Below are 20,980 nucleotides of genomic sequence, written 5' to 3' on the forward strand. Positions count from 1 at the left end.
TATACTCAGAATTAGTTTTATGAGTCCAGATCTCCAGAAAGACACATTTCATTTTTCAGGTCTGTGCAGGAAAGACTTTCCACAAACTAGTTACACGTGAAATAGACTTTCTGATATTTTGCAATTTTTCCATAGTGCATTTATTCTACATTTATCCAAATATGAATAGGAAGTATTTCATATTCTTGGGTAGTTTAGCACTGATTGTTCATATCCAAAGTCAAATGACTTTCAACACCCAAAAGCATACCTGATAGGAACTTTCCATGTCAGGAGTTACAAGATAATGATCCTTTATTCAAGGTTACAGCCTGATCCCAAACTCTTTGCACACCAGTATTATGCAAAATCATTTTCACATTCCAAAGCTATTTGAATAGTTTTACTGACTGCAAACACACTCAAATCCCATTTCTTACAGCCACAAGAAGCCCATAATGCCTATTAGTATTCCCAAACATCAAGAACACTGTTGTCATGAACTAGATGTAATCACTCCCTTGATCTCCCAGTTTTATTCCGCATTACATGAACGTCACAAAAATGGGCTCTACACAACAAAACTATGTAAGCAGAATAATTTTCTTTCAAAAACAAACAAACAAAAATTACAGTTCCCATCAAGTGGAACTGGCGTCTTGTGGAATCATTCTGAGAAAGCTTAACTGAGCACTAAAACACTTCACCAAGAACTCCCTAACAGGGTGACACAACGCTTCTTTTCATATAAGTTACAGCATCCAGGCTGAAATTTTCAAGGAATCAACGTAACATCAGAAAAATCCATGACTGTAATAAAGAAAAAAATTATGGATCTCTGAAGTCAGGCATTACATCCAATACTTCAGCTGGCAAAACTCACTCCTTATGAGTCTGGCCTTGGCACTTAAGGTCACTACAGAAAGATTTATGAGTTTTTTTTAAATATGTGCCAGTACACAATTAAGTATCAGCCTATATTCAAAATCTGATTTCATGCTGCTGTGATTCCATGAATTCTAATGGAACTCCTCCAATTTTTTTTACCACTGCAAGTGAACCTGAAATATCAAATATCTCATTTTGCATTATTTTTAGCTGAAATCTATGTCAATGTGAAAGCATTTGAACTACATTAGTAGAACTAAAATGATCCCTAGTGTAACTCCATTCACGTCAGTTACATCAGGAATGCATTTCACCACTATAATTTAAAACGTAAAATGCCCAAGTGACAATAAAATTATTTTTCTGAGAGTTGTCAGTATCCAGTAACACTGGGAAAGCTGACAGAAGCAGTAGTAGTAATTTGGAGCCATAACAGCTCAAATACAGGGTGTCTCTGGCACGCAATTTTGACCAAAGTAATACTTAATGGAAATTTCTGTTTCTTGATAAGCACTTGGGATCTTTGGGGTTTAGCATGTTAGGGGTAGGACTTTGGCATTTTCAAGCTGTCCAGTAACTGACTGGACCAATGGGTAGTTGAATAATCAAATTATAAGCCAGACCAAGTAAAGGTACTTGCTTCTATTCCAGAATACACAATTCTTTCTGTGATTCAGGATGGTCTGTGAATCTGATAGCACAATCTAACATTAAGCTATAGTAGTTCTTATTTATAATGACAAAGTACAATAGGTTCATAGGTCGCAGGAGGCAGAGCAGACTCCACTGTTACCTTAGGGTATGTCTCCACAGAACTGCAATAGGTAGTGCTGACACACCCAGGACGTTGCTCTGTCAACTGCTATGAGGTCCTACAGTAAGACCTTTTCCTTCAGAGAGTAAGGGACTGCCACGATCAGAGTCACGCTTGTTTTAAATTAAAAGGTTGTGTACTGGTAGCAGAATAGCTGAACAACTTGCTGGAGAAGCTGGGTAACTACTTAAGCAGTTACCTCGTGCTGAGCTCCATGTCACAGCGTGAACATGTTCTAAGAGCTATTCAAAGAGTTTTGTTCCTTATTTCCATTAGAGACCTAAAATTCCACCCCTTATAAACCACCTTCCCTTTCAGCCAGTCAATACTGCGAACATACTACTTATTTTCTCTAAGTTCTTTATTCACCTAGTTAGTATTTCTTTTACTTCTACATTCTTGCCGTGGTCCCTGCTATTATATGCTCTCTGATATTATACAGAACTACTAGCAAGCTAGCTTACAAGAAAGAGAACCCTTATGCTCTTTACGTCATTAACTACTAGCTGCTAAAGAAACACTTTCGGTTACGGATTTTTGCCAGATTTTACAGAACGCTCGTCCTCGCTGCTGATATCACCCCTGTAGAAAAGAAGTATTTAGTACACTTAGCTCAGGCGAGCTACAACAAAATGCAATATTCGATTTTGGCAAATGTCCACGTATAAAATTACTGACTTGTTTCATTCAAAATACAGTTTGAATTAATATCACCAGGCTAAAAAGGAGCTTTGTTTAATGCTTCACATCAAAAATATATTGAAGCCTGCTCTATGATTTTAAATTAGGAATCAGACATTTACACACAGTTTTGAAACAGGGCTCAGCACAACGTAGTCTTTTGTGTGTGTCTTGGTTTTTATTAGTTCTTCTGCAATTGCAGAAGAAGACAAGCAGAGAAACTTTTCCAAGAGGTGATTCACAGAAAATCCATGAAGGCAAAAATCAACCATTAAAGAAAAACCTATGTCTATGGCTCTGTTCAGTACCACTGGATGCTGCATATAGCAAACAACGCTTATCTGACAGCTTATGCATAATGCCGTGGGTGCCCAATTTGGACTGCTTCTGTTGTCGCTTTTCAGCTCCAGAACTATAAGTCAGTCGCTATTTCTCCCCCCCTGCAAAAACCCTCTACTCAGCTTTAAATGAATATTGCGAAACTACTGTAATTCAGTAGTGTTGCTAAGCCCCTTTTTCTCTCATAATGTCCTGTCCCAGCCCTTAAAGTGCATATGCCAATTTGGTTCAAGTTTTATGATCTGGAATGTTCCACAGTGCCATTTCAAAAATGGTTCCAGTTTAATTGTGCCTTCCCTAGGTAATTATAAGTCTGAAAAAATGCCTGTTCTGAATCTATTATTTATGTTATATGCAGCAGTATCTTACCTATTTCATTCTGGAGTCTGGAATGCACTGTAGGTCAGATAATCTTTACCTACCTTAATCTCCTAGGAAGGGCAATGGAAGTTTTTGACACATGGTAAATACAGCTGGCCTAAGAATCAGTGAAAAGAAATCATGGAATGTTTTCTCAAGGACTGCATGGGACCCAACATGTTCATTTTGAATCCCAGAATGCCTATTTTGGACCTTAAATGTTGCTTCAAATACACATGGGTGAAAGCTGTAATTAAGGGAAAATGCAGCACCAATAATAGCATGTTAAAAGTTAGCAATTCTCAATTGTCAGTACTGTAACAACTGAATATCTTGTTACTTCTACCTTCTCCTCCCATACAGTGAATTTCTTCAATACTGACAAAGTGCATGTACTAATCATAGACTCTGAATGTTAAATTAACCCAGAAAAAGATATGAACTAGGTTGGTATTTCTTGCTGGCATCAGTAGACAACACTGATTTCAAATAACTTTGATTATAAAATTTTACTTCACAATCCTTTTCCAGATCACAGATATTCATAATTAAAAAGAGTATGGAATTAATGTAATGTTAGCTGTTTTGCCATCAGCATCACATAAAGAAAAAAGAAACAATAAAATATGATGCAGAATTCACTCTTCCAATGATTGTCATTGAACTATTACATTAGTAAACATTCACAGTATGAAGTCTCTTTCAATATATCTCCAGCATATAAAGTAGTGCAAAAAAGCATTCCAGTCCTTTTGCCTTTGCAGTCAGACCAGGTTAAATGTTTCTCTTACTTCATTTCTTTCATTATTAGACAACAAATACTGCAATGCCTCCATAGAGAGTTATAAAAATAAACAATTTCTGGAGGTTCAGCAGCCTCTTCAAAGTAAATTTCCAGTTAAAAACAAGCATTATAGATTTCAAGAAAAAAAAAAATTTAGATCTATCTTCTGTAGAATATCTTTTTACAATAAGTTTACCATTTGAAAAACAATGACTATGGTATCCAACGATTTATGGTAGCTGCTATTAAAGCACTGATAAATAGATAAATGACTACCAAACTTCATTGCTTCTTACATAGTAAATACCTCTGAATGCCAACTGTTACCACAAAGCTGTTATTAGTGATGTCGACAGTTCATGCACCCACTTTTAAACTGACTTGGTGTTAATAAATTTTTCAGCCTCATGTGCAAAACACTTGCATTCTAATAAAAATATAAAGTCTGAAATTATATCAGATCTAGCAATCCCTTCCTCACGTTATACCACTTACTTGATAGGTAATACAAGTTTAGCAATGCTTTTTATTTGTATTTAACCATTAAATGGCATACTACTGTATGCTGCGGACTCTTGTTTGCATATTTCATTATTTTCACTGCACTCTTTAATGCATAAATATATTTGGAAACGTTCAAAATTACACATCAGTTTCCACAGAATTTGAATTTACACAGTTTTTCTTCTCTGACTCACTGCTATTCCCCGTGTCCTGACTTTTTTTCTCCTTTACACAAAGAGATTCTTTAACTCCTTCTTCCATCTCCAAATATTCTGATTTATCCTCTGTGGATGAAGATGATGAGCTTCTAAATTTCTTCAGTAAATTTGTTGGGAGGTAAGGGCAACTGACTGCATTTTGCATCAGCTGCGTTTGTTCTTCATTCTCAGTCTCTCTGTGGTAGAAATAGTTAAAATTGGAGACAATCACTGGCACTGGTAAAGCAATGGTTAACACTCCCGCAATGGCACACAGGGACCCAACTATTTTCCCACCCACAGTTATGGGTTTCATATCCCCATAACCAACTGTAGTCATGGTCACTACAGCCCACCAAAAGGCATCTGGGATGCTTTGAAAATGGGTGGCAGGCTCATCAGCTTCTGCGAAGTAAACAGCACTGGAAAACAAAATGACTCCAATAAAAAGAAAAAAGATGAGGAGGCCGAGTTCCCTCATGCTGGCCCTGAGCGTATGACCCAGGATCTGCAAACCCTTGGAGTGCCTGGAGAGCTTGAAGATGCGAAACACCCTGACCAGACGGATGATCCTCAGGATGGCAAAAGACATGGCCTGTTGACCGTTACTGCCCTGCTCCTGTGCCAAGTCAGTGCCCAGAGTAATGAAGTAAGGCAAGATGGAGACAATGTCTATGATGTTCATGATGTTCTTGAAGAAGTGTGCTTTGCTTGGACATGCAAAGCAGCGCACTGTAAACTCAAAGGAGAACCAAATGATGCACACTGTCTCTACAATGAAAAAAGGGTCATTGAAGATGGTGTGCTCCCCAGCATCCAGGTGAAGCGACTCATTGGAAAGCCCCTTCCCTAAGCTCAGGGACATGATGAATTCTTTGTCATCTCTGAACTCTGGCAAAGTCTCCAGACAAAAGATGACGATGGAGATCAAGATGACAAAGACAGAGACAATGGCAATGCCTCTGGCCGGACTGGAGCTCTCCGGGTACTCAAACAGCAGCCAAACCTGCCTCTTAAACTCATTCTCCGGCAAAGCTTTGTCCTCTTCCTCTTTGACAAACCCTTCATCCTCCCTAAACTTGAGCATGGCCTCCTCCCCAAGTTGGTAGAATTTCACCTCCTCAGTGAAGATGTCAAAGGGTACATTGACTGGCCTCTTCAGCCGACCACCACTCTGGTAGTAGTACAGGATGGCATCAAAGCTGGGCCGGTTCCTATCAAAGAAGTATTCATTCCTGAGAGGGTCAAAGTATCTGCCTCGCTTCGCTGGATCACCCAGCAACGTCTCCGGGAACTGAGCTAATGTCTTCAGCTGGGTCTCAAACCGCAGTCCTGACACGTTGATTACCACACGCTCACAACACTCGTACTCACTGTAGCGAACAGAGCTGTAACCCCCAGGGCCTCCACCATCATCAGGGGGCTGGTCTGAGTACGAAAACTCATCCTCCCCATAGTCATCACTGTAGTAGAGCTTTCCTTCTTCCTCATCGTCTTCGTCCTCATCTTCGTCCTCCTCTTCCTCCTCACTCAAGTCCTTCAGTATTCTCTCTTCAGAACCACTGAGAGGCAGCAGCTCAGAACAGGGGAAGGAGGCCCCACACTCCCTACTTCCCAAGTGGTGGCTCCTCTTTTTCCCTTTCTTCCGCCTCTTACCGCTCTGCCGGTGGGGCATGCTGCTGCGTGACGCATTCCCACCATGAGAGGAGGACGCACCTCGACTCTGTTCCTGATGGTAGTGGTGATATGGTCCACCTCCACCTGTTGCCACACCTTCTACTGCTGCTGTTGCTGCTGCTACGGCTGCAGCTGCTGCGGCTCTCGAGTGTGCCAGCCGCTCTCTCTCTCGGGCCCGAGCTTGGACTGCATATCCATAGGGCATGTGGCTGTTGCACCCAGAGCTATCTGCACTCACCATTGCAACCTCCATTTTGTAACTGGTTTTTTTTTTTTAATTGCTTAATGCAAAAAGGTTTTGTTTTATGTACAGTGTAACTTTGACCTTCGCTATAGAAAGTTCAAAGCCATTTGCATTTGGAGGACAGTCCCTTGGACATAGAGCAGGGCAACACAGTTGTAACACTGAATTTATGTTTAGGAAAACCACAGATCTGCATTTTCTTATTGTCCAGAACGTTTGACACAAACTACTCTTTTGCTAATAAGAAAAGATGAAACTCTCACATTGAACCAGGTGAACAGCTGAGGCCTTGTACTTTCATTCACCATGCCCCTTTATTTTCATTTCTCTCCCGTGGCTATCACAGATCTGATGAGAATCATGACTACCTCGCAGGCTACAAAGACTGCCTTCATGAGGAAAAAAATATGCAAATCAAAGGGTACCTGCTCTCCACAGATGGTTTTAGTTCATCATTGCAACCAAATGCAAATAGTCTCTTTCCTCATAATTTGTTCCTAGTAATGCTTTGGCCTAGCAATCTTATTACTGTTTAATATCATTACTTGGGGAGTTGAAGTTAATTCCAGCCATCACTTTATTTACACAGTGAGGAGGTCTTTGCAAATCCTTTCTTCAGCCTGTCAACAATGTCTCAAACCTGGGAGCAGCACCCAGGGCGTCAGCAGCGGTGGTAAGAGGAGGAAGAGGAGGAGGAGGAGGAGATGAAGACTGAGAAACTGGCTCTGAGGTCCCCATAGGACATAAGGGAGTGGATGGGTCACCCTTTGGTTATGGTCATGCAGAAGAAGCACTTAACCTGAGGCACATGCACAAACACACAAAAATAAACAAAACAAAAAGGGAAAAGATTGGATTGTTTTCCTAAAAGGTCATACCGATCAAATGAAACTGTGTCATCTATTACCACGGTATTCAAATCTTCCCCTACCCACACTATTCACACTTCTACATTACACACACACCCACATCACATGCACAGAGATTTTGAACGACTCTGTGGCTAAGGATGTGGGTGGGTATGTCACATTATATATAGACAGAAATACAAAATCCCCACCCATATAAGCACTTGCATCCATACACAAACACATGCATGCTTCTGAAACACCAACACATATAAACACTAATAAAAAATACTGCAATACACAATGCATTCAGATCTTTGAGTACATATGTAATAGATACACCTACATATATCTATATGAAATATTAAAGAATAATTGTATCTACACAAAGAGCTTTTGTTGTATTTGTAGAAACACATAAGATGCAGGAATGTTACCTTTGAATCTGTAACTGAATTGTGTTTCAATCATAATGGACGTCTCACTGAATTTAATTTGGAAACAGTCACGTACAATGCTCACTCAAGTGAAAATACTGTGATATGATATGTCAAGAAAACACAACTGCAAGTGCACCGAAGCAACATCTACATGCAAGCACACATACAAAAATACAATCACACCCCCTTTGAAACAGAAGCTTCATTAACAGCCATTTATATTAACATATGATAGAAGGTGAATATGAACTACTAAATGATGCTATTTTTAAAATCGTACCTATGTGTCATGCAGAAAAAGATCTTAAAAACGCTGTTATACTTACTGTTCCTAGGCAGAGAAATAGCAATGCTGTTCTTGCTAGTGTAAGGATCTGGTGACAGCAGTCCTGAGGAGGGGGCTATGCCACTGATCTACATCTGCAGGTGTGTATGGTCAGTCAGCACCACAGGTTGACGAGTTATTTTTCTCCCTTCTTTCCGGGTGCAACAAGAGCACCAAGAGTGAGCCAGTGAGGCAGCTTAAGCTGGGGGCACTCTGCACAGCCACAGACACTGCTTCTCGCCCAGGCATTTGCAAAAAGGCAACAAGCAAGAGTCTTGTTCCAAAAAGGAAAAAAAAATGAAGGCGGTGTGTTTGTGTGTGTGTGAGACAGAATGAATGGATAAGCGCGATCACTAGTCTTTCCAAGCCCAGCTTTTGCAGCAGATTTGTAAATCAACGTTAAATAATCCGCGTACCAAGCCTGTTTCCACTGATGGGAGGACGGTTTTCGCTTCTTGCAGTTTCTCCCCCAGACACGTCCAGACAGCAGTGGATCAGCCAGCACCCGCCCGCATCATCCACTTGTTGTGCCGGGTTTTTGGTAACGCTTATAAAAACAAAACAACAAAAACACAAATAAAATTTAAAAAAAAAAAAAACACCAAGAGAAGGAAGCAGCTCACTACTTCGAGGACTTATTGTTGCCTGTTTTTTCGAAGCTGTAGCTACCAACCGCGGCAGCTGCGTGGCCGAGCCACAGGGATGCTGCCGGAGCGAGCCCTGTTGCTCCGCGGAGCCGCCCGCCCGCCCGCCCGCCCTCACTGCGCGCCGCCGGGAGACGCCGCCGGGAGACGCCGCCGCGGCCGCGGCCGCTTTACCGCGCCTTGCCCGGCTCGCCGGCGGCCCCTCGCGGCCGCTGCCCGCACTGCGGCCCTTCTCGCCCGCACGGCTCCTTCCCCCCTGCCTCGTCCCCGGCTCTCTCTTTTTTTCGTCTTAATTATTGTGTTAATTATTGCAATGAATGTTCCAATGCTGAGTAATGCATAGGCTGGCTAACAAATCTTTGTGCTCAAAGCAATGCTACAAGCCCTGGCTTCTGGCTTTGTGGGCTTTAAGGGAGAAAAATAGATTGTGGAGGTGGGTCAGGGAATTTCAAAACTATACGCAGGTCAAGTTTCCCAGAAAGAAGCTGCCCCCACCTCCACCCTGCTGCTTCGCTCGCCCCAAACCCTCCAACGGTACAAACCAAACCAGAAAACAATTCCCTTTGCTCCTGCCCAACACACCCCGGCCAGCACACATTCTGCACAGGTCCTGCAAATGAAGCCAAATTCACTTACACTCCTAATTCTACACCTCCACGGAAAAGTAGGTCTCAGCTCAGGAATAGGGGGTACCGTTGTGTATTTGGTAGATGATACTAAAATAATAGTTTTAACACCTCTGCCAAAGATGTCAAGTCTTTGCTCCCTCTGCCCGCTGTCTGTATCACAAACAGTGAATAAACTAACTGTTCCTTCTGCGCCTAGAAAATCCAAACTGTGACTGATCCCACTCCGTAAGCAAGCACCATGGCTATATTTGACATCACAGCTACAACTCTACCATTTCAATAAAACCTAAGTGCAGACACTCCTACTTAACACAGAAAAAGAAAAGAAGGATTTTGGTGTGTTACAACCCTATAGACAGGATCACAGCAAGGACAAATCAAGAGTAGCACTCACTCCAGACACTTCGAGGCAAATTCAACATGTGCAGCAAGGGGGGTAGGGCATTTTTTTCATTGGCAAGGTCCACTCCTCCTCCACAGTCCAGAGAAACCGAGAGAGCCTGGTGAGGCACAACCCAGATTATCTATATTACCCCTCTGTCTCTACTGCCTACATCAGTTAGTGCTCATACTCTTAGTCACATTCACTTCAGTAGGTGACGTATGACTATAGAAGGGAGAATGAAGGATCAACCAAATAAGCACACTGAATGCCAGGCATCAAATCAGTTCACAAAGATCTTGCCAAAAGTACTGCAAAATGTATAAAATGGCAGCTGTACCTAACCAATTTTTCAACAACCACAATCCTTCAAGTTCCATAGTCAATATAAAGTGAAAAACTTCCTAATATCACCCCAAATTCTATTTAAATACCAAGTGGTATCATCACAAGAGCAGTCCAAAATTTTGATGCTCCTGGATGGAATTTAAAAACATTCTACAAATTCACTTCCGATTCCAAAGACCAGATTCTTCTGCAACTTGGCACAAGAGCATACCAAAGACAGATATCAAACCCCTATCACCGTTTAGTCATGAGTACATGAATGATGCCATAAAAATAGAAGAGATATCATAAGTATGCTTTTTTAATGATTAGAAACACCTAGACTTATTCCTACTTCAGTGAAATTCAATTCTAGGGGCATTTTCAAGAATTTAGTCATTTCATTCTCTAAGAATTATTGTGTTGCTTTTTGTCAGTAGGACCTGAACACCTTTTTATATTCCTTTTTGAGATGTTTCAAGGGCTTGGGACCAAAAAAAATTACTTATCTAGCTTTTACCTTTCTTCCAAAGTTAAAGATGCATTTTCTTGTCATTGTCTCATGTGACTGTTAAAACTGAAAAAATTCAGTAGATATCTGAGTATAAAGAAAGAGAAATTGAAACAGATCAATCACTTTGGTATGCCTTTTTGATCAAGATTATTCTTTTCATTTTTAACAGCTAAAGCATATTCTTGAGCAAAGATAAACAAACTGTGATGTATGAGGGGATACACGCATAATACACACATAACACTGATAATGGGAAAAGCAGAATAGCTTTTTTGTAGTTTTTTAAAATCCATTCTAATGTGATAGGGATCACGTAACTACATGCAATTCAATCTAACTCAGAGGTCTTATTTGATCCAATTTTTAACTGATTTAAAAGCAAAAAACAAGCTTTAAGTATTTACAGATGAATACTGGGACTCATTTCATTCAGCTTTGTATTTTCATAGTAGTCAAAGAGCAATTTTTATTTAAAAGATATTACATTCCCCTCTGCTCCTTCATATTCATAAGGGATAGTATTATAGGTAGAACAAAGAGAGAATACGTACATGTCATTATCTTCAACAGTACTGTATTAAGAATATTATAGCATAGCAAAGGATCTGTAAGGTATGCTATCATATAGATTTGTTCTGGTTTACAGTGATGTAGAGGAGAATTATGCACCATTATTGCTTATCTGTGTATACAGTGCCAGAAAAAATACACAACACTTTCATACATTTTCATGCCGGGGGAACATGAGATTTAAAAAGCCGAACTTATGTTGCTATGCCCAATATTAATTGATGCTATCCCCCAATTGCTGCAATTCACACTGGCAGAGTCTGGCCTCAGTCCAACACTAATCTTCCTGCTGCAATCAACAGTTCTGGGCGGCGAATAAGACTGCACTACAGCTCAGTACTTATTGCACTCTTAGACCATGAACTATTCTATTTTTCTTTTAGTCTTCTCTTTTTACTCTCCTGCTCCTTCCTGTGCTTGCTTCACCATTATTTCTATCAGCCTCCCAAGGCAACTCAGCCAACTTCCCATAAGATCAGGAACTCCTTTCAAAACAAGTAAAATGTTGCAGCAGTGGGCACTCAAGTGAAAAGACTATGTTTACAGTATCATTTTGGATGTGATGAAACATGGGTCAGAACATCTATCTCCTTTTTTAATTCCCACCCCTCCCTGGTTCTCAGTTGATTACAGTGCTGGAAACCTGCAGGTACCAAAGTAGCAATGAATTCTTGTCTCCACAACTAGGTTTTCCTCTCCCAGTGTTTATATCACTTTAGGGAGTTCATATTTTATTCATAATTTAATAACCAGGCTCAGTAAGACACCCCTGTCAAAGAATCTGGCTTGAGTACTGTTCTTTTGAATATGACTGGCACTACTTAATGAGGTACTTAGCAGAATAAAATACAGCCTATCCTCAGCTAGTTCTTATACACAACATATATGAATAGCACATCTGTTCATTCCTCGTACTGCAACAGGCCAGTCCAAGGAAGTTGAGACTCCAGAGAACAGCAGGCTTTTTATACTTTCTTGGGAAAGTATGCAAAACTGCTGCCATTTACCACCAAGTTTAGGATGAATAGCAGTAAAATCACCGATGATACTTACATTTAGAGAATAATTTCTTGTACCAGAGTATGGACCGACTCAGAAACTAGGATAAAAATACCATGTATGGTTTATTTTTGGACTTGAATATTTCTCCATTCATTCTAGGCAGACAAGGACTCATATCAGGGTTATTCTTGAAATCAACAATAGCAAAAAAAAAAAAAAAATAGTATGGAGAGAAAGCCTCTAAATAAGGAACTGCTTGACAATAGAGAGACCTTACTTATACTCTTGGTCCCATCCTAGACTTCCACGATACCCATGGCCACATCATTCTCTTTTCCAGTATAACAAGGATCATTTCCCACCTTCCCCCCCCATCAATTTGTTTTTATTTAAAATGGAAGAACTTGGATCAGGCAATGCCCCTTCTTACAGATATACCAAGTAGCAGCGGGCAGTGTGGATCTCCAGTTTGGATACTGTTATTGTAATTAACTCACGAAGGAAATGAGTTAGATTCACAGAATTACTTAAATTACCGTGTCACTGGATTTGCTCCATTTCTGTGTTCCAGAATCAGTATATTACTCTGAATATGCAATCTTCAAACTATGCTAACAGTAAATGCAATAATTATGAAACCTGGAAATATCAGGTGTTAAATTCTGGCTTGCATATATATTTTTCTAGATCAGATAACATTATGAGGGCATGGCAGGCTAATTTCTCACTGGGATTTTATCAGAAATACTCTGAAGGAAAATTAGGTGGTGGGCTAATAATTAATGTAGCTTTGCACTATTAAGTTAATCTTGACTTGCAGAACAACTGGAAAGGAACGCCTGTAGGACGACAGCTCAGAACTCTTATTTTAATACTATTATTAAAGTCATGAAGCTAGAAGTTCAAGTATCTCATGCTCCAGGAACATGAAGCAGCATGTAAAGAAAGGAAATTTTAGATGTTCAAGTATGGCATCAAACATACCTCACATATATATTTTTAGGTAAACGGGGTATTTTCTACGAACTCAAGGCTTTTAGCAGATAGATGTTTCTCAAGTTCTAGCAAATATATTTTTATAACTTTTATTTATGAAGTTAGCATGAATGGAAGATGTGCATGAAGGAACTACAGGATCAAACTAACAATAGTGGATACACCATTGTATCTGTAGCACTCCAAATCTTACTAGAAGGCGCCACATCTTGCCAGAAGGCTCCGCTTACACTTAAATTAGATGAGATACCTAAATTTAACGGACTAGAACAACTCCTGCTAAAGATTTTGGCCTATAACTACAGGAGGTACATGTTTCACAGGTAATGGTTTGGTTCATAATTTGATGGTAATCATATATAGCTTCCAGATAAACCTTTGGGTCAAAATCAGCAGAGCCTGCTCTGGCATCACCTTGTCACCATACTGATGAATACAGAAGAACCAGGATAGACACCAGATGAGGCTGGTGAAGAGAGAAGCAGTGATCGGCTACACGCCTTCCCCATTTAGTAGGGAAAGGAACGCAGCCATTTTCTTTCGACTTTTAGAGGTGTGTGTGAGAGAATGCTTTCATGCCCCCCATTGTGCTAAAGGATTATTTTCCTCCTTTCATGATAAGGATACAGAAAATTGCTCCGTGTTTTAAGAGGAGACTGATTCTGATAGATCTGAGTTCATTACATGTATCAGAACTATATCAGAGTATTCACATACAAGGCAAAAATTTTGATTCCACTCTTTTCCACAAGCACACAAACACAAATCCTGGAAGAATTATGGGGGTGGGGGGGGTGTGTTAACCAATCTTAATAGACTTGCATATCAGAGAAAATATAAGCAATTTTTAATAAGGAGAGCTACATTGACAAAAAATAAGAAATCTATTCAACCTTATTCCTAATGGCTTCAAGATGAGATTCACATGGGAGCTAGATGCCTAGAAGTTTTAAGTGCCACGTGTACTAATCCACATGGGAAAGATTATAAAACAAATTGTTCTCAAATCAATTATATACTTATAAAAGTTCATTAAACCTCTTTATTTCAGAGATATTGTTGTATGATTTCAGGGGTGTATTAAGCACAAAGTTAACACAGAAAAAAATGTTCTCAGTTTGAATAAACATGCAGAATTAACCAACCTTGGCAGGGTGCAACAGTTATCACTATACAAGGTTGGAGAAAATTAAATTATTGAGATTATCAAACAAAATAAATATTCCTGTGGCTAATTTTGAGCTAGCAAGCAGTGTAGACAGAATCTTATGATAGCCTTTATTTTGGTGTGAGGTAAATATATAGTTTTGTTGTTGTCGTTTCAGTATGATATTTACTGAGGAAAACCTTTCCAGAATAGAAATGTTCTTTTTAGAGGGTTTCCATTGAGAAGGAAATTGGCCTGGGGGCCAGGGACTAGCTAGGAACCAAGAAATTAAAATAGGTATTGCAAAGGCAATATAAAAACTGCCCTAATAATGTTGCATATATGGAGATTCTAAAAATACTTTGGAAATGAACCTTTTGAAGGAGACCTGCAGGTCTTCAGGACATTAAGGATCATTTACAGTAATGCTTGGGAGAGCTAAGGTACAATTAACACAATAAAATAATATAACCTGTATGCCAGATCTGACCTGCTGAATGAAGCAACCAGCCTGTTGTCTTTTCTTCAGAGAAAACAGGAGATAGCGTTCTGGAAAGCACATTTCTCCTCGTATTCAGGTAGAGCTGTCTCAGCCAGGTGAGGGACGGAATTCCAGCCAGAAGCACCCTTTCTGTGTCTATGCATCAGGGCAGGTGAAGTTGTAGGAGACAACTGTCATAGCCTCATTAGTACAGCCCAACACAGAGTTGCAAAAGGTAGCACCTCATCCGTGTAGCCCAAGTAAATAGGTTGCATACTCAGATCAGCTATAATCTGTAGAGAGCTGATGTTCTTTTGTAAACTGGGGACAGAGTCATTCCTGAAAAATTCCTAGTTAAAATTAGCTCATTTCTACTCTATTCCTATCCCAGGACAGTGGAAAATTCCTTATCAACCCCTACATTTAGAGAAGTCTCGTGGTTCTCAGCTGCAGTTTACTACGGCGAATTTCCTCATGTCTGTGTAGAAGTGTGGGAACACTCATTGTGTTGTTAGGTGTCTCTGGGCATTGCTTAGCTATTGCTGAACACAAACAGGGGCAGGAATTTTCATATGGAGACCGAAAACTAAACCAGTTGTAGTTGATGAACACAATTATCATTCATATGAGATCCTGAAAACTGAATTAAACTTAGCTCTTTTAAAAATTTGGGACTATACCCATGTCAAAATTCTGTGTCAGAAATTAGAATGTGGAAAATCCAACCCAAACTTTACCCTCAGCATGGAAGCCCAAGGTTGAAAGTCTTACTGAGTGTGTTGCTAAAGTTGGAGAGTTAAATAAGTGGATCTAAGAGTCTGGGTACTTCAGACCTTTTCAGTCTAACACAGATGCATTTCTTTCCTATATTGAAGTCAAAAGCTTCACCAATTTGTTCAGGATTAGGCCTGTGTAGCTAATTAGTTGGAACTAGAACCTTTAGTAGCCAGCACATAACTTGTTTTATGGGATACAGAGCTAAGTATATAATTTATTTAGGAACAGCTTATCACATTCCCCATGTGGATCTGTATAAATGGCACATAAAACTATTAGATATCTAGCTCCCATCTGAACCCAAAGGAATCAAGTTGAAAATGGACTTTCATTTCTGTCAACATAATTCTCTGAACCCATTGGCTAAAAGAGCCAAATGCTGAAGAATTGGGTGAGGTTTCTGATGAGCTCAAGATGAGATATAAATCCCTCTGTACTAACTGAAAGGGCCTAATCTACCTAGGCTCTTAGATGCCCTTACTTGACACTCAGCTCTGAACAACGCTGTTACGAATACAGTAGTGCTTCACACAAGGGATTGTGGACATGTCAGTTATGAAAGCATCCTCTGCACTGTGCAGTGAACATTCACCCTGCTTCTCTGCACCACCATCTCAACATACTATGCAAAGGATTAAGCAATGAATATTGCACACAGGCACCAGACTAACAATACAGCAGTTTCTATTCACAAGTAAAAATAACTTGAAGCTAGACTGAAGCCATTCACTAAACAACAACAAAACCAAATATCATGGTTTGTTGTCAGTGTTGGCAAGCCATTGTCCTTCTAATCTGTTGAACATGCACACTCTCAGGTAAAATAATGTTAGATCATTATAGTTATTAAATAAATAAATAAATAGTCGTTACAGGAATAGACTCCCTTCTGATTAAAATGACCTTTACAAGGCAAACTCATGTTCAGGAATGTTCATAAGGAGTTTTAATAAGGCAAAAGCCAAGAGGATTAACGTATAAAAAAAAATATATCTTTTACTGGAATAGGCTTGTCATCCTCTCTGCCATGCACAGTTCAGGCAGCCACCTTCAGATATTCTGGGAAAATATTAGAAAGTAATATCTTCCATTTTTCCCTTTCTTGAGGGGAAATAAAGAATGTTGAGTTTCTCCAGACACTGCCCCTAAAACAGAGAATGAATATTTGAGAATGAATGTAGTGCTGATGAGGGTGCTCTAGAGACCAAGGTAGTCTCTTTATCATGTCAAGCAGCATGCAAAGCAACAAGTTACATTTCTGGGCACTATTATATGCTGATCTGGTAGGAGAGAAGGTTCTGCGATTATCTCATGTATCCTATGGTGAATAATAATATGCTTGTAAAATTCCCTTAGCACTTTAGAAAGAGGACTGCACTCAGAGATGCCGTCATTACTGATGGTACTGAAATTAGGTAAACAAACTAAAGCTACTTTATTCCTGAATGAGTTCACGTTCTTGAGAGTCATTAAAACTGTGACCTCAAAACCAGGCCAGATACATCCACTTCAACAAGTTCAAACTCAATTTTCAGCACAATTTCTTTTCCAGGTTAGGAAGGAGTCAAGTGAATCTAACACAAAGTCTGGCTTATCTTCAGGGTCTCTTCGTAATTCAAATTCAAATGTACAGATACGCATAATTTATCAATACAAATATTTATCAGAACCATGAAGTTTACCAGTTTAACCACCACCAAGAATTTCCAAATGGAAGGTGTTAAGAATGGCCTACCATGGTTGTTCTGACAAAGTGGTTGGATTACATTAAACAATGCAGTCTAAGCAAAGGCATCTGAATGATGTAAATGTGTGCATTATACCTGGAGCTGAGTTCTATACTCAGACCTCTTTGGTACAAAAAGTGATCTACATTCAAAAAAGTTTCACTATTTCAAGAAATGTCCAGCACTCCCCCCTCTTTTCTGCAAAGTGGAATTGATACATTTCTGGTGCCCTTGGACACCCCTACGCAGGGACATATACCACCTAACTCACAGCTCTCTGAGGGTGTCCTTTGTGCAGCCACAGAGTTATTAAATGACAGAACACGGTATGTGAATCACCTGTGGGAAGGAAAACTGTTACTCAGAAAAATACATCATCACTCCTTAAATAATCTTTGCTTTCTTTTACATGCATGGCATGAATTCCAACTGTGATTTAAAAACAAAGCAACAATACAAATTCCTTCTGTGAAACATATCTTAAATTCTTTATTTGCATATTGCTTTGTTGGCAGTGGCAAAGGGAAAAAAAAGTTAGCTGAAAATCAATCTAAAGATAGCTAAAGTAGCCCAGTATAGATCTGAAATATCTAAAGGTAAGAATTAGCATTTTAATGATCGGAAAGCAAGTAGATCCTGATAACAGTTTTCTCTGAATACAGTCAAAACAAATCTCCTGTTTTATCCACAAATAAAAAGCTTTTCTCACTGCTTGCATATGTAAGAGTCCATTACCTATCTTTAGCTAGGAAGACAGATAAATGAGCAACTATGAGCTTTATGGGGTAATTTATAAAGTCTTGGTTCAGCAGAGTGGGTGTTCTAAATGAATGTTATTTTACATTTGAGTAAATGCCTGACAGATCAGGGGGTTTATGCAGTTCTGGAACTTTCTTTATATTAACAATGCACTCTGTCAAACTAGTAGGGAAAAAAATCTGGTATAAAAACGTCCATTATCTAGGGAAATCATAATTGGTTTTCATATCAGCTTTCCTTCTTAAAATACCCAAATGAACAAAGTAGATAATTGCAAAGTTCACAGAGTAGCAATTATATTCTGACTACAGCAATCAAGATGCTGACAAACTAAAGACCCACTATACACATAAATAGGCTGATTTTTGTTTACAAGTGACAAGAAAGCTAACCTTTAGAAGATATTTATGCCAGCCCTCAATTCATTCTACTGAGATTTACACATTTTGTTTGTGGCATTTCAGCATTTTCTCCACATTGCACTCAGACTCTTGTTCAACAAGGTAAACAAACATGTATCTTACTGACGGAAGCGATTAGTTCCATTGCCTTTTGTGGACCACTTTTTTACTTCAGCACATCCTGACGTCCCTTGCTGAACTGTGCTGTAACTAACTCTTAACATATATGGAACTCAGTAACTTTCTTTTGTTCTGTCTCGCACAATGGGAATCTGTCTATAATTGCTTTTATGCAACTCTGTGTAACTTAAATCATTCTTACCATGCATTTCCATTCCCTGTCATAATTGTGTTATTTGCACAGGCATAGCCAAAGCAGTCCAGTTTCCACTCTGCCAAATATACAAAATGGCATTTGGTGGGTTTTTGTTCCAGCAAAATTGTTTTTTCCAGTCCTGTATTAAATCCAAAGTTCTTCGTCTTACTTCACCTTGCTGTGTTTTGATGATGATAAGAAAAATGTTAATCCTTTAAAAAAATAAAAGATTACTTTGCTTTGAAAATTCAGAAGGATGACAGGACAAAGATATCTACTTTCTATTTTATATTTAGCATCAAAATATGTCATCATTCAGCTGCAATTTTCTGTCTTCTGCAGCTTTTGCTAAGAAACTAATATTTATTAAATCTTTGCCATTGTCATTAAACTATGAATTTTGTCACTTCTTTTGAAAAGACATTTTCCTGATTTTCAGCAACGTTCCTCATTTTCAAGGACTTGTTCATTGGATCTTTACTACCTTTCTTCCTATATTTTTTCTGGGGCAGCATAAAGAAACAAAATATGGAAAATGTAATATATCCTATATTAACACAGAAAAAAATCAGTAAAAGACACAAACTATTTCTCAGGCTTTACATTACCAAAAACTCTGAACAATTCTCAGGTGCAATTCTCTGGACCTGACTATTCTGGCAGAACTGAGAGGTATTTACCAGGCTGTAGCTTATTCACTGAAAAGTCTGTAAAAATACATTTGTATCTGCAAACCTCATGGTAAAACAATGCCAAACACAGTCCAAAGGGCAGGATTTAGAAACGCGATCTTCCAAATAAGGTTCTGAATGCGAATGCAAGTGCCCTGTTTTTCTAATGGCATGTATGAGAAAATCCTGGGAAGAAACCCTACCTTCGAAAAACATAATACATGTGCCAAATTTTTCTCCTTGCCAGTAGTCAAAGAGGTTCCTGGTTTGCATAATTATGCAGTTCTTTTAGTAAGCACTTTTTTTATTATTTTCTGAAATGACCACCACTTAAACCTATTCTGCCTACTGCCCGTTTTCCAGAATTAAACTCCGTTTTCATCTCTCTAGCAAAATGTAATTCCCTAGGGATATACAACATGTAATGGCTGGACTCTTTCCACTCTTACCTTAGGAACTTTCCTAATCCCTAGAAGTTATCCTCAAATTCTTCCTCAGATACAGCAAGTTTTCTTCCCTTTAAGGCCAGCCTCCCAATAAAACTTTTTAAAATGGTAAATCTTCATTTCAGATTACCCATACCCACAGTTCTACTAATGTTTCATTTGATGCACAGGCCACACTGGAAATCTCAAGTTTTACTCCTACAGCCTCTTTGATAGCATTATTTTTGGAATGAATTGTCGGGTAATGACAAGCACAGGTAACATTTAACTGTTTCATTCAATCATCAAGGATGCTATTACCCTCTGTTGTTAAGTAGCTTAACTAAGCAGTACAATAGTCAAGTATCATATTCAAGCAAAGAGTAACACTAATCAATTTTCAATTTTTTTCAATTGTTTATGGTGAACTTATATAGGATAAGTCATAACTAGATGGTTCACACACCTTTGACATTTCAACAAACCTCAGTCAAAAATAACTTCAAATAGCTATCTCCATACTGACAAAAGCAGATGAAGACAGTTGAAACCTTTATCTGATAAAGTTCATCCTCACACAAAGGATACTCTTGACATCTGTTATATCGGCAAAAGAATACTTTTACTGCACTAAAGAGCAAATCATGAGGAAGAAAAATACAGCTGTACAGACTAAAACAAAAAGACTGAAAGGACAGAGTGAGAACATACCAACATTTCAAGACTTTTCCCAAGACATTGTATTATAGCTCTTTGAAACCAGCACTGCAGGGTAACAGAACCAGCAATACAAGCTAGAATATGCAAACAGAAAACAAGCAACTGCTTTTGTGAAACTGTAGATTACTCCTTTTAGTGTGATGGTATTTTAAAATACAACGTATGTTGCTTACACGGGAAGTAAGAGTATTAGTGACAAAGCCAGCTGTCTTTGAAACCTCCTAATGAACAAAAAGAAGTGGAATCATAATTAGAAACAACTCAAGGATAAGAGACCCTGTGGATGTTATAAGGTACAACGTTCACAATAGATTTGTAACAAGTGGATGGGTCCTAACGCTCTCAGTAAGTAGGACTACAAGGAATGATAACTGCATATTGTAAACATCAGCATAATTCTTGAATTAAAGAA

At 39.0% G+C, this 20,980-nt stretch overlaps 1 protein-coding gene across 1 annotated transcript; it reads right to left on the bottom strand.

Moving 5' to 3' along the window:
* Nucleotides 1-3,594: 3,594 nt before the first annotated feature.
* On the bottom strand, nt 3,595-9,844 carry KCNA4 (potassium voltage-gated channel subfamily A member 4). The gene is made up of 3 exons (XM_054827239.1): nt 9,748-9,844; nt 8,082-8,627; nt 3,595-7,266 (listed from the first exon to the last, which is right to left on the bottom strand). The coding sequence occupies exon 3, from the start codon at nt 6,474-6,476 to the stop codon at nt 4,488-4,490; it is 1,989 nt and encodes a 662-aa protein (XP_054683214.1). The 5' UTR covers nt 6,477-7,266; nt 8,082-8,627; nt 9,748-9,844; the 3' UTR covers nt 3,595-4,487.
* Between the last annotated feature and the right edge of the window lie 11,136 nt (nt 9,845-20,980).

This window comes from Grus americana, chromosome 5 (genome assembly GCF_028858705.1).
Source record: "Grus americana isolate bGruAme1 chromosome 5, bGruAme1.mat, whole genome shotgun sequence".
In the NCBI taxonomy this organism is placed as follows: domain Eukaryota; kingdom Metazoa; phylum Chordata; class Aves; order Gruiformes; family Gruidae; genus Grus; species Grus americana.